Below are 11,898 nucleotides of genomic sequence, written 5' to 3'. Positions count from 1 at the left end.
CTTCAAATCAATCCCTTCTCCAAAAAGAAAAAAGAAAAAAAAAATTTCCCTTCCCTCCACTTAATTTAAATTGGAGGAATATCAATATCCTTTTAAGCTCCTTGTTTCTTGTTCATTATTAAAAGCCCAGAGCTCTGAGCTCTCTCTCTCTCGTCTATTCCTCGTGCTCAAACCCACCTACTCCATCTCCATTCCCATGTGAGTGGCCCCATTCCTTCGTATTCTCCTCTTCCAAGCTAAAGGTTCCGTTCTTGCTCCCCTTGACTTCCCCTGACTCGGGGATCTTTGTCTTCTTCTCAGAGCAGGTTTTTTTTTACTCTAGTGCAGATAAATTGTTTGTTAATGGGTCTCTTAGAAGCATTCTAGTGGACATGAAGAGATCACTTGGGTTTCCGCTCCTTCTTATTGTTGCTGTCAAATGGGGGGCCTTCTTTGTGTCTTCCAGCTCCTTGTTAGAATATCAGGGTATGCTGAACTGCTCTTAAATCTTGATTGTTTTGAGCTTGGATTCACCATTTCTTATGGGGGTTTCGTTTGGGATAATTTTCCTCTTTTTTGGAAAATTTTATTTTGCTGCCTATCTTGTGTGACAGTATGATGGTTTGTACCATTTGTTTTAAATTTTGACGTAGTTACTAAAAATTCTCTCTTGGTTTGGTGTGGGTTTTAGGGTGAAGGTATTTTGATAGTTGCTTAACATTGAAATATTTCTGACAAGTAATAACTAACCATAGGGTGCTTTCTTTGGGTAAAATCCAAAAATTGTAGTAAAAAAGTAGAGTGCAAACAGTAATGGCGCTAAAATTTTCACTTTAGTGTTCTATTTTGAATGAACTACATTCAAGCCTTTGAGGTAATTATTCTAATTTTTGTTGCATTATTTTTAGCAGTTTTGGTGCTCGCAGCATTCAAACAAGCTATATTTGAAGACCCTCATGCAGTCTTGTCCGACTGGAATTCTCGGGACAAAGATCCTTGCAGCTGGTATGGCGTGATCTGCTCCGCGTCTCGGGATAGTGTGTTTTCTCTGTAAGGAATGCATCTGCCCTTTCTTATCCTTCCTCACGTTGGTACTCTATTATGCTATATTTAGTCAGGATATCCTGTTTCATAAGTTATATGGTTCTGTGTGATATGTAATTGCATGTAAAAGATCTGTTAGATTTGATACTGGTATTACTTGTTCATATTCCAATGAGTTTTATTTGGTGCAGATGAAAGGCTATCTTTGTTCTCATGTTTTTTTAGCTCCAGTATTAGCTGGGGAATGCAAGTGTTTGTGTGTATAATTGATTTATAGTGAGTGTCTAATGTTCTGAAATGCTGATGGACTTTGCAGAAGTCTTTCTAATTCGTCGTTGAAAGGATTTCTTGCTCCTGAACTTGGACAGCTTGGTTCCTTGAAGGAATTGTATGTATATCTCATGATGCTTTATATTGCTTGAGAGTGCTTATTTGGCTATTCGGACAATAATTGGGATGACATATGGTTGCATTGCAGATATTTGAATAAAAATTTGCTTCTTGGGACAATACCTAAACAGATTGGGATGTTGAAGAACCTCACTGTTCTGAATTTGAGCATGAATCGGCTTACAGGTCCTATTCCTCCTGAGCTTGGTGACTTGGGCAGCATAACCAAAATGTAGGAAGTGAACTTTCTTGAGTTATTTGGATGTTGGTTCCTTTGCTGCTTATTTGGTTTTCTGATGTCATTTCTTTCTTCTTTTTCTACATAGAGATCTTCACTCAAATGCATTGTCGGGAAATATACCCTCCCAGCTGGGTAAGCTTGAGAAACTTGTTGAATTACGGTTAGATAGGAATAGGCTCAGGGGCCGAATTCCAGGAAGAAGCAATACAAGTTTCTCTCCTTCCGGGAGTGGCCTGTAAGTGATGTTTTCTTTATACTTATTTGATGGTAAATATTTCCTTCCAAATTTATTACTAAAAGACACAGGGACCTGCAAAAGTTATGATAGTTTGCTTCTCCCTCAAAAGAAGACCTTAGTTTTCCTTTAAAAATGACTTCTAGGAACTGGATTAAAGCAGTACGTCATGGCCTGACCAATATTATGCCATATTCACCCCTAGGAGATAAAGGGAAGCAGGCCATTCCAGTCTTAGCAACTAGGTATCATTTTGAAAAATCTGAGAATTCAGGTCCATGTTAAATACAGCAGTTGCAATTAGACCTGAGTGAAACCAAGATCGACTGAACATCAAATAAGAACAAGTTTGAGGGGTTGAGCTCAGTTATTCAGGCCTTACTAGATATCTAAGCATACTTAAATATGTTCGTCATTAAACTTTAGTAAAATATGTGCATCCCCACCCTCATTATACATGCTATCTTTCTGGAACAAGAAAGGTGATGATAACTGTCTCAAATACTTGAAATATTTTTCTTATTTTTTTATTGTCATAAAAGAGTTTGATTATTGTTTGTTTACTGCAGTATTGCAACTAACAGTAGTGGCAATGGCCTATGCCAGTCACCTAGGCTTAGAGTGGGAGATTTCTCATACAACTTTTTTGTTGGAAAAGTACCCCCTTGCTTGAAGTATCTTCCGAGGTAACTAACTTGCATATCTGAGTGCACCTTTACTATGATTTCGTTGAACATTATCAGCTCCTGTTTATCCATCTACAGATCAAGCTTCCAAGGAAACTGCTTCCAGGATGAATACTCCATCTTGCAGCGAAGTTCTCAAATATGTAATGGTACTTTTGGAACTTACCCATCACTCCAGTTTTGGATTTATGACATGTTTGTGCTGAGTGTTGCCAGAAACTAATGAAAAAAAATTGACCATTAGAAGGTTATAAGTCTGGCTTCAAAATGGCTGATCCACAAGAGATCTTTTAGAATTTATATTAATCATAATATATACATAATAATAAGCTACAGTTCAGTTTGTACATTTTCAGACTGTAGATGTTAGTAGTGCAGTACTAATCACTCATTTAGGATATTCTCGCCGTATATCCTTGTTGCATGATTATACAGTTACACGATACGAATGCTAACTGCCGCTTCTCATCTCTCTTTTGTTGTCCTTTTCTATACCTAAAGATTCCTGTGACATAGTTAACGAAGATGAGGAAATATTAACTATGTCTTGATGAACAAACTCGAAAGTTTGTGAATAAGCACAGGCAACAGCAAAATATAACACAATAATAATATTTAGGACATTAAGGGACAATGATTCATATAACTATAAAGTATGATAATAGGATCATTTCTCCCCTTTTCCTGTCAACTTATGTCATTTTTATATTTGATTAGGAGTTGTATAAATCATCTTTGCCCTTTCCTTCAATTTGGTACTTTATTTCTTCACTGCCTGATCCATCTGAAATATCAAATTGAATTTCTATAAGAATCTCATGAAATTCAAATATCTTCTATTATCTTTTAGGTGCTTGCTCTTTTCACATTACGTCTTCTTATCAAAATTAATAGTTGAAGGGGAACTTGCTGCTTTTGATTTAGGTGAATCTCCAAAGAGCCAGCAAGTCGGAAAGGAGACACATAAACGATTTAATGAATGGCACAAGCACCAAATTTTACAGCAGCCAGCATGGCTTCTGATATTGGAAATTACTACGGGAGTGCTTGTGATTATTTTCATAATTACTGGTACTGTAACTGCTGCAAAAAGTTGCAAATTAAAACCCTATGTGAGGATCCCATGGAAGAGAACTATGAACTGGAGGAAGGAGATAGCAGTATCGATTGGTTAGTACTAATCTTTTCTCCTTTTATTCTTTTTTTTTTCCTTGAGAAAAATTGGGCAGTGCTAATCATCCTACTACTCTCATCAAATCTTAGGCTTCTATCATGGTTTTGCTATGGCGAACTAATGTGAGTCTGTCTCTGTTGCCATTTATAGATAATGAAATACTGAAAAATGTGTCAAGATTCAATCGTCAGGATCTTGAAGTAGCTTGTGAAGATTTCAGCAACATAATTGGCTCAACTCCTGACAGTGTAATCTATAAAGGAATTATGAAGAATGGACCTGAAATAGCTGTCATATCATTATGTATTCCAGCAGATTGCTGGACAAGCTACCTTGAATTCTTCTTTCGGAAAAAGGTAACTTCTTTATCAAATGACTTCAACTTTAAAGGACATTCACTTTCAAAAACTAAATGAGACCATATGCCTTTCAGATAGCTGATTTGGCAAGGTTAAGTCATGACAACGTAGCAGATTTGCTGGGTTATTGCGAAGAAAGTGAGCCATTCTCAAGGATGCTGGTCTTTGAATATGCATCTAATGGGACCTTGTATGAGCACCTCCACTGTAAGTCAAGTTTTTTTCACCTTGTATGGTGATTGAATATGATCCTGTACTTGTGGATCTTAATGATACCATTTTTACTTTTTTGCACTATAGATGGTGAAGAGTCACAGTTATCCTGGCATAGACGCATGAAAATAGCTATAGGTATTGCGCAAGGGCTAAGATACTTACACACAGAGCTGCAACCACCATTCGCAATAGCTGAATTCAACTCAAATTCAGTATATATTACTGAAGATTTCACTCCAAAGGTGTGGCATCAAGCAAACATGACTTGCTTATTTTTGCATAGTAGTTTCATCATTTCCATTAGCTAATTGTCAGTTCTCCATATTTCTTGTTTTACTTTCATTGCTTGTTCTATTACCTTGTAGTTGTTTTTGACTACATAATTGAGAGAAATTGACTAGTTCTTCACATGCAGCTAGTCGATTTTGAGAGCTGGAAAATGATATTTTCAAAATCTGAGAAAAACTATGGTTATATCAATGATGGTGCTATTCATGATTACATGGATTCTTTAGAGCAAAGGCATATGGATGTTCAAAGCAATACGCTTGCCTTTGGAGTGGTTTTACTGGAAATTATCAGCGGAAGGCCTCCCTATTGCAAGGATAGAGGGTCATTGTTGGATTGGGTGAGTAATTATCTGTCAGAAATATTGATCAGAGGAAGGGGAACCAAGTATTTTATGATAAATCAGATTTTTCTGTTATATACTGGATAAAAGTAGATCCAAGTTTGCAGCTATTCATGTTGTGTATTTTGCATATAGTATGCTTTTCAAACTAACGGCTTGCACGTCCGAATCATAAGGATAAGTCTTTTTGAAAAAAAAATTATAAAAAAAAGACAGGCAGCGCAGAATTGCAATACCTGGAATCACTTATTTTTAACTATGTAACCTAGCTCTTTTCCATGCTTATGTGGTCTTCTTAGAGATTGGCATCTCAGTGCATATATTTAGTTCATCCATTCATGGCATCACATGGAATGACCCTATTTTTCTGCCAAATTCCAGAATATTAGTAGTAACTAGAAGTATTAACATCATTCATTAACCAAATTATATTCTGTTACTTCTGACTTGAACTTTGGCTTGCTTTCTTGAAATGTCTAATGTTTAATGCCATCTTCATCCCACTTGTGGCAGGCTGCGGAGCATCTTCAGCATCCAGAGGAGATAGGCAAGCTGGTGGATCCTGAATTGGAAACTGTCAAAGCCGATGACCTTGCTGTTATATGTAGTGTAGTGAGCCTGTGCATCGAACCAGACCCTTCGAAGAGGCCGTCCATGCAAATCATTACCGCTGTGCTCGAGAATGGAATCGACTTGTCTGCAGCTGCTCTTCTTAAAGAGTCTCCACTGGCATGGGCAGAGCTAGCGTTGTCCTCTTAGTTGTAGTAGTCTCACACTGTAAATTCCTCATACCTTGTTCCACTGTTCTTTTCTCACCTTTCCTTTTCTTCTTTTCTTTAGTTCTTTTCTTTTTCCCTTGATTGGATATCTCAGATTTTCTTTTCCCCCAGTAGATGAAATGCAGTTTCTCTTACCATAAAATCAGTCAGGCTAGTAAAATCTTGCGATAGTTTAGACTACCTTGTTGATCACAGAACTGCTATCTGTTCTAGATAACAGTACTGACATGCACTGAGAACTCCAACAAGGTCGCATAATCAAATATTATTTGAATCTGATCATTATAAACGAGTGGATTTCACAATGAGAAATATTATAACAATAGTGTTTCTAATGAAACAGGGTCGTGGACCTTCTCAAAAAGAAGGAAAAAGAGCAAAGAGAAATACTCAAAAACTGGATGACGTCTACTTCAACTAAAAGGTACAGAGTAAAATGGGTATATTGGAAACTTTTAATTAATTTATGGAAATCACACAATTTTGTGGCCAAAATCCAGAAAAAAGAAACAAACATCATAGTAAATCAACCGTAGGGAATGGCCACAACTATCTTAGTTGGCTTTATCAGATCATCCATCTTCAAAAAAGAGAGCCTAAATCAAGCTTCATCATATCTTTCATAAATTTCTCAACTCATAACTCATGCCTTCAACAACTCCTACTGCTGAAGGTATCACATAACAACTTTCACAAGCTCCCGGGAGAAACGTATCCTATGGATGAACCAGCTCTCAGTGCTTACGACGAGAAAAATGATTATCATTTGGATTTCTTTTTCCACTAAAGACAGCCAGTGCCTTTCTCACAGGTGGCTTCAATGGAGCTCTCTTCTCACCAGAGTGGGAAAATATGTCATCCGAACTTATGAAGTCCTGATCCTGCAATAAGACATTCTATTTAGTAACAAATACATAGAGGTACACATACACATAAAAGGAAGTAAAGTAAACAGAGAAACAATGATCAGTAGAATAACCTGTTTGCTTGATTTCTTCTTTGATTTAGGGTACAAAAGCTTGTGCGGTAGTTGATCTTCACGTAAAATGAGGTTCTTTGTGATGGCTTCTCTGCCACCTTGAGGCATGGGAAGGGAAAACTGCACATTGGATATGGAAATAAGAAACTATGTAATTCAGCTGACACATAGTCCCCAAGGTAAAAGGAATAGAAACATCTAAGTAAGAACAAGTGTTCTTTAAAGTCTCTAAATTCTAAAGATATTGAGCAGCCTGGCAGCCATGAAAGATTACAAGATTACCAGGATGGTAAGATATTTCAGCTAGTTTCCAGAATATTATGACATCTAGATTGCATGAGACCCAATTTTTTACTGCTTGAATGGGGACAAAGAGCCACCAGTCTCCTCCAGGACAAGGAGTTCTTAAGGCAACCTTCATGGTCATGGCTTATGCGGTAACATTATTTTCCATCCATCAAACAAGGTTAGGAACAAAATCTGTTCCAAAGAATCCTAATAGCTTCCGAATGGCTAATCACTTCTGGCCAGTCACTTCTCTCAAAATATTGAAGCCACATGTTATATACAATATCTCTTTCATTCATGAGCATTGACTTAAATATTTTCAACACATAATGATATGTTTTCTACCATTCTCCAGCACAATTTACTGTCAAGGATATACTATCAAGACATACTTACGCTCAAGCCGCAATATTCATTATTTTCATATGTAAGTCACATCTTTTGATAACTTTGATTGACAGACCAAAAGCAGGTTTCAAACAATTGCTCATAGGGTTACAATCAACCCTACCAAACTCACGTTCATAAGAAACAATAATCTGTAAGTGACCTGAGAGCATTTAAAAAGCAAGGTTTCTTACTTTTGTGCCTCGAAGGAGAATACGCTGGCACCGTGCAGCCAACTCAATCCCATTTTCACCAACTGTCACAGAAACCTTGCGTAAGGTGCCACCATTGCCACATTTTGGACAAAATATCCTCCCAGTTTCTTGAGTAACTTTATTACAAGCATGGCATTTTAGCACCCACCTATGACATATTAACAACCAATGCAGAAAAATATTCAGCTTATAACTTCAACAATGTAAATGGGTAATGTAGACATGCAAATACAGTCATATAATCATACATGAATATAGTAATGTACCTATGCTGCACCAAATTATTTGACAGGTGGTGTCTACTGCCTGTTCTAATATTAGGACCAATGTCTATACAGTATTGATATTCTTGGATATATTTTTTTCTCATAATGGAAGCTTTACCAGTTCCAAGTTATATTAACAATCTTTTTGTTTGTAGAGGAACTTGAACATATGAAATAGTGATTTGATCATGAAGCCAGTTGACAGCCTGTTAGAACATCTCTTCTTGTTGAGCCTTCTAAGCATAAGCAATATTTGCAAGACATATAAGTTTTACTAGACTTAATAGAATGTCAGAAAAGCAAAACCTTGGTTGCTTCCAAAGATGACAAGAAGGAACATAAAAGGTGACTGAATAAATCAGTCCACAACAGTAGTTGAGCTATCATACCTGTGCAACTGGCGTATCTGCATACCACCTGGTGCCAATAACCTTAGGCCAATCTGCAGAATAACATTCTGCATCGCATAATCACTTGTAACACAAGCTACACTAGAGTCAGATAAGGACCTAAGGTTCCAACTTTGCTCACTGCTACCATCATTCTCAAAAAGTGCATCAACACTTTCATCAGGCTGGCTTGTTATATCTAGGTTATCCAAGTCTTCTATGCACATGGTAATGCCACCTCCAACAACAACATCATCACCATGGCCTGTTCCATTTGGCACATCAAAGTGATTGGATGCTGGACTTCTGCTAGGAATTTCATGTTTCTTTTCTTCTTGTAAATGTTCAAAAGCATCATTACCCAATCTCATTTGCCCTTGTGCACTGGAAGCATCAAACTCTCCAGCATTTCCTTCCAATCCTTTATCATACTCAGAAAGCCCATTATGGCAAATTTTTTCCTCAAAACTTTTAGATTCAACAGCGTCTATGCAGTCTGTAGCACCTCCAGACAAAACATCATCACCTTCAGCTGTTGCAGCACTCATGCCAGCCTCATCAAATGGTTCATCATTTTCCTCAGATGCCTTGGACAACTCACGCCTTGCCTGCCTTCTTAAATATCTTCTGTGTGTGCTACGACTAACAGCAGGCAGCCAATCATCCATGTTTTCAGCATATTCCCCTTGAGAAGCATCAACTCCAGCTGCCACCATCTTCTTGCCTTCAACTTTAATCTCCTTCTTTTGAGGGAGAAACTTTCTAGGTCTTCCAAAAGACTGGTGTTCATCATCTTGCTCCTCAGGCATGTTATCAATAAGATCTGTAGGTATAACTTGATTGTTCATATCCTTTAATGGAAGTATCCGAGATCCACTATCCCTTCCTTCCTCGGCTGTTTGCTCCAGAGCCTCCCACTCTGCAAGATTAGGTACATTCGAGCCCCACCCAGGCATTTCAGCCTGAGCCAGACGTTTTACATTCACCACATGAAGTGGAGGAGGTTGTTCCCTTAAATGATTAGTACCATGAATCTGAGATTCCAACATGTAAGCAAGGGCAATGATCTTGATATCAACATCTGAGAGGGTATGAAAGTCCCCTGTTTCTTTTGCAAACTTGATCACTGTGGTATCAAATAGGATGCATGTAAATAAAAAAACAAAAGATTAACCAATGCAAGTATCAACAACCAGAAGGCACAAGGACACATCTACACAACAGAGTGCAGCTATTCATGGATCATGTAACAGCTAACACAAAATAGAAACTTCCTAGAAGAAAAAGAGAATTAAATGAAGCTATTAACAGCAAAAATACCCAAGTATATTTTCCTGAAAAGTCAACCAAAATAGATTAAGTAATGCAAATAATTGTTCTGAAATGCAGTCTGTTGTCTCACATATGAATATTCAGACCCCTGGCGGGACTGCATAGAGCCAATCTCTGTTACATAGAACTTAAATAAGCTTTAACACCACTGCTCCTAATAAAAAATTTTCAGCAATGACAACATGAATATGGACCCCCAGTTATTTCCTCATAACTTTAAACACTGCCCATATTCGTACCAACATGAATATCTGGGGCAAATACTTTTCCTTGTAATCAATATTTCCTAAACAGCATAACGAAGTTTACGAGCTTGCGATATATATAATATACATCATACAGCTTGCCCTCCACTACATTGCTATAACCTGCCCAGCTAATCCAATGGAGAAAAAAATATAACTATTTGATGAAATAGAAAGGTAAAATAGATACAGGCCTAATAAATCTCATATAGAAAATGCACCGATATGTTCTGTTAACTTCACTACAGTTCAACTCCAACAAGATCTCACCTTTCTTGATGAACTCAGGAGACGGCTCCATGGTCTCGACGGGGAAGGGCAGGAACGAGAGCCGGTGACGAGATACCGGATCCCTTACCTCCTCCAAGACCTCCTTCACCGACACGAACTTGTCCGCGAAGCCGGAGAGCTTGTCCCCGTGGATGACGGCGTTGGCATCGACCACCGCCACCGATATCCCTTTGCTCGACCTACAATTGCTGAAGACGCGGCTCGAGATGGTCTCGCGGGGTTGCGTATCCGGCTTCTTCTGCAGCACAGCGCTCCAATTCGAGGAGGGAGAAGACGCCGGTTGGGGCAGAGGAGAAGGCAGAGGTGGAGCTTCCGCCTCCATAGCTTCGGGGATTCGAGGGTTTAGGGTTTTGGAGACGTCGGCGGAGAGGAGAGAAATAGACTACCGATTCCAAATCTCTGTATAAATATGCCTTAAAGAAGATATCATTTAATATTAAATAATTTAAATTTAATTATTTAGAGATAAATTTTAATTTAAATATAATTCTCTATCTCTGTCTATTAAAATTTAATTTAAACCAATCTTAAACAAATAAACTAAAAAGAGATATATATAAATAATATAAAATAATCAAAGAGATAAAATGTAATACATTTTTATCAAATTAATTATAAAAGATATCAGTACCTTTATTTTGATATATATATATATATATATACATTACTTTTAGTTAAGGATATATATATTTTTACTTGATAAAATATTAAAATAGTATAATTGTTAAAAATAATGTGCAAAATTATATATCTAAAAAATAATAATTACCTACTGAATAGTTAATATCTTTCATTTATATTACACCTTGAAAATTTTAATTGTTAGATCTTTATTAAATTAATTGATAAAAAATTAACCTACGGTACAAAAAGAAACTCTAAAAAAATTAAATAAAACCACTAAGTAAGCACATGCTCATCCACATCCCCCCACCTCTTCATCTTTTTGGTTTTTCACCTCTCAGTCGCCACCTCCTCCTCCTCCTCCTCTCTCTCTCTCTCTCTCTCTCTCTCTCTCTCTCTCTCTCTCTCTCTCTCTCTCTCTCTCTCTCTCTCAATGCCAATGTTGAGTTTCTCTCCGATATCAAGCGCTTGTGTGAGAGCTCCTCCTCCGCCGCATTCATCGTCTCTATCTAGGCTAAGTTCGAGGTCTGTGGTGATTGGAGGAGGGCCAGCATGGTAGTTGGGGCCCGAGAGGAAAGTGCGATGGCAGCGGGGAAGAAGGACGAGGAGGGCGAGAGCAGAGCGAGCTGCGGCGCCGTTGTGCCCTTGGCGTCGTCTTGGCCGAGCTCAGTGAGGACACCGAGTGCTGCTGCGACCGTGAGGGACCCTTTGTGCGTGTTCTCGATCACCTCGGTGCGTTGGATTGGGTCAGTGTCGCCTTCAAGAAGCTCCAGCTCAATCATTCTCCTTTCTCAATTTGTCTACAAATATATGTTAGTGTACTGTGAGTATTTTTGACTAATAAGGCATAATATTTCACCATTTGAGCTCCCAATATGAAGTCACATGAATTCTTTTGTTTAAACTGAATTTTTGTGGCACCTATATCCATTTACTATTCATTTGAATCGGTTCATACTCCTGTTGCAATTGTTTAGTGTCTAATCCCTTAAATTTTAATTGCTATTTAATTAATAAAGTAAGACATTAATCAGAGATAGTGGTGAAAATTTATATTTCGTCGTCTTTTAATAATTTTTATTTTTTTTCTTCTACACATATCTTATCGTCTTTTAATAACTTCAGTGCTAAAGTAAATTAAGAAGAAA

General features: G+C 37.7%; 2 protein-coding genes across 8 annotated transcripts; one reads left to right on the top strand and one right to left on the bottom strand.

Annotated features, from left to right (window-relative positions):
- The first annotated feature begins 110 nt into the window (after nt 1-110).
- Nucleotides 111-5,876, top strand: LOC140796054 (probable LRR receptor-like serine/threonine-protein kinase At1g63430). Of its 7 annotated transcripts, none has more exons than XM_073148950.1 (14): nt 111-242; nt 328-465; nt 891-1,029; nt 1,340-1,411; nt 1,502-1,645; nt 1,740-1,889; nt 2,459-2,575; nt 2,654-2,718; nt 3,500-3,745; nt 3,900-4,105; nt 4,183-4,315; nt 4,409-4,566; nt 4,740-4,952; nt 5,469-5,876. In XM_073148950.1, the coding sequence occupies exons 2-14, from the start codon at nt 372-374 to the stop codon at nt 5,712-5,714; spliced, it is 1,983 nt and encodes a 660-aa protein (XP_073005051.1). In that variant the 5' UTR covers nt 111-242; nt 328-371; the 3' UTR covers nt 5,715-5,876. The 7 variants fall into 7 exon arrangements, with proteins under 7 accessions (XP_073005051.1, XP_073005028.1, XP_073005043.1 ...); XM_073148927.1 differs by having other exon boundaries at nt 2,654-2,724; XM_073148942.1 differs by having other exon boundaries at nt 888-1,029.
- Nucleotides 5,877-6,171: 295 nt separating this feature from the next.
- On the bottom strand, nt 6,172-10,542 carry LOC140796093 (RNA-binding NOB1-like protein). The gene is made up of 5 exons (XM_073148962.1): nt 10,106-10,542; nt 8,259-9,384; nt 7,583-7,751; nt 6,714-6,833; nt 6,172-6,615 (listed from the first exon to the last, which is right to left on the bottom strand). The coding sequence occupies exons 1-5, from the start codon at nt 10,446-10,448 to the stop codon at nt 6,469-6,471; spliced, it is 1,905 nt and encodes a 634-aa protein (XP_073005063.1). The 5' UTR covers nt 10,449-10,542; the 3' UTR covers nt 6,172-6,468.
- Nucleotides 10,543-11,898: the final 1,356 nt, after the last annotated feature.

This window comes from Typha latifolia, chromosome 1 (assembly GCF_019914945.1).
Source record: "Typha latifolia isolate L0001 chromosome 1, TyphaL0001v2, whole genome shotgun sequence".
Lineage (NCBI taxonomy): Eukaryota > Viridiplantae > Streptophyta > Magnoliopsida > Poales > Typhaceae > Typha > Typha latifolia.
The sequence above is the reverse complement of the archived record's forward strand: the minus strand, read 5'-3'. Positions and strand labels throughout refer to the sequence as shown.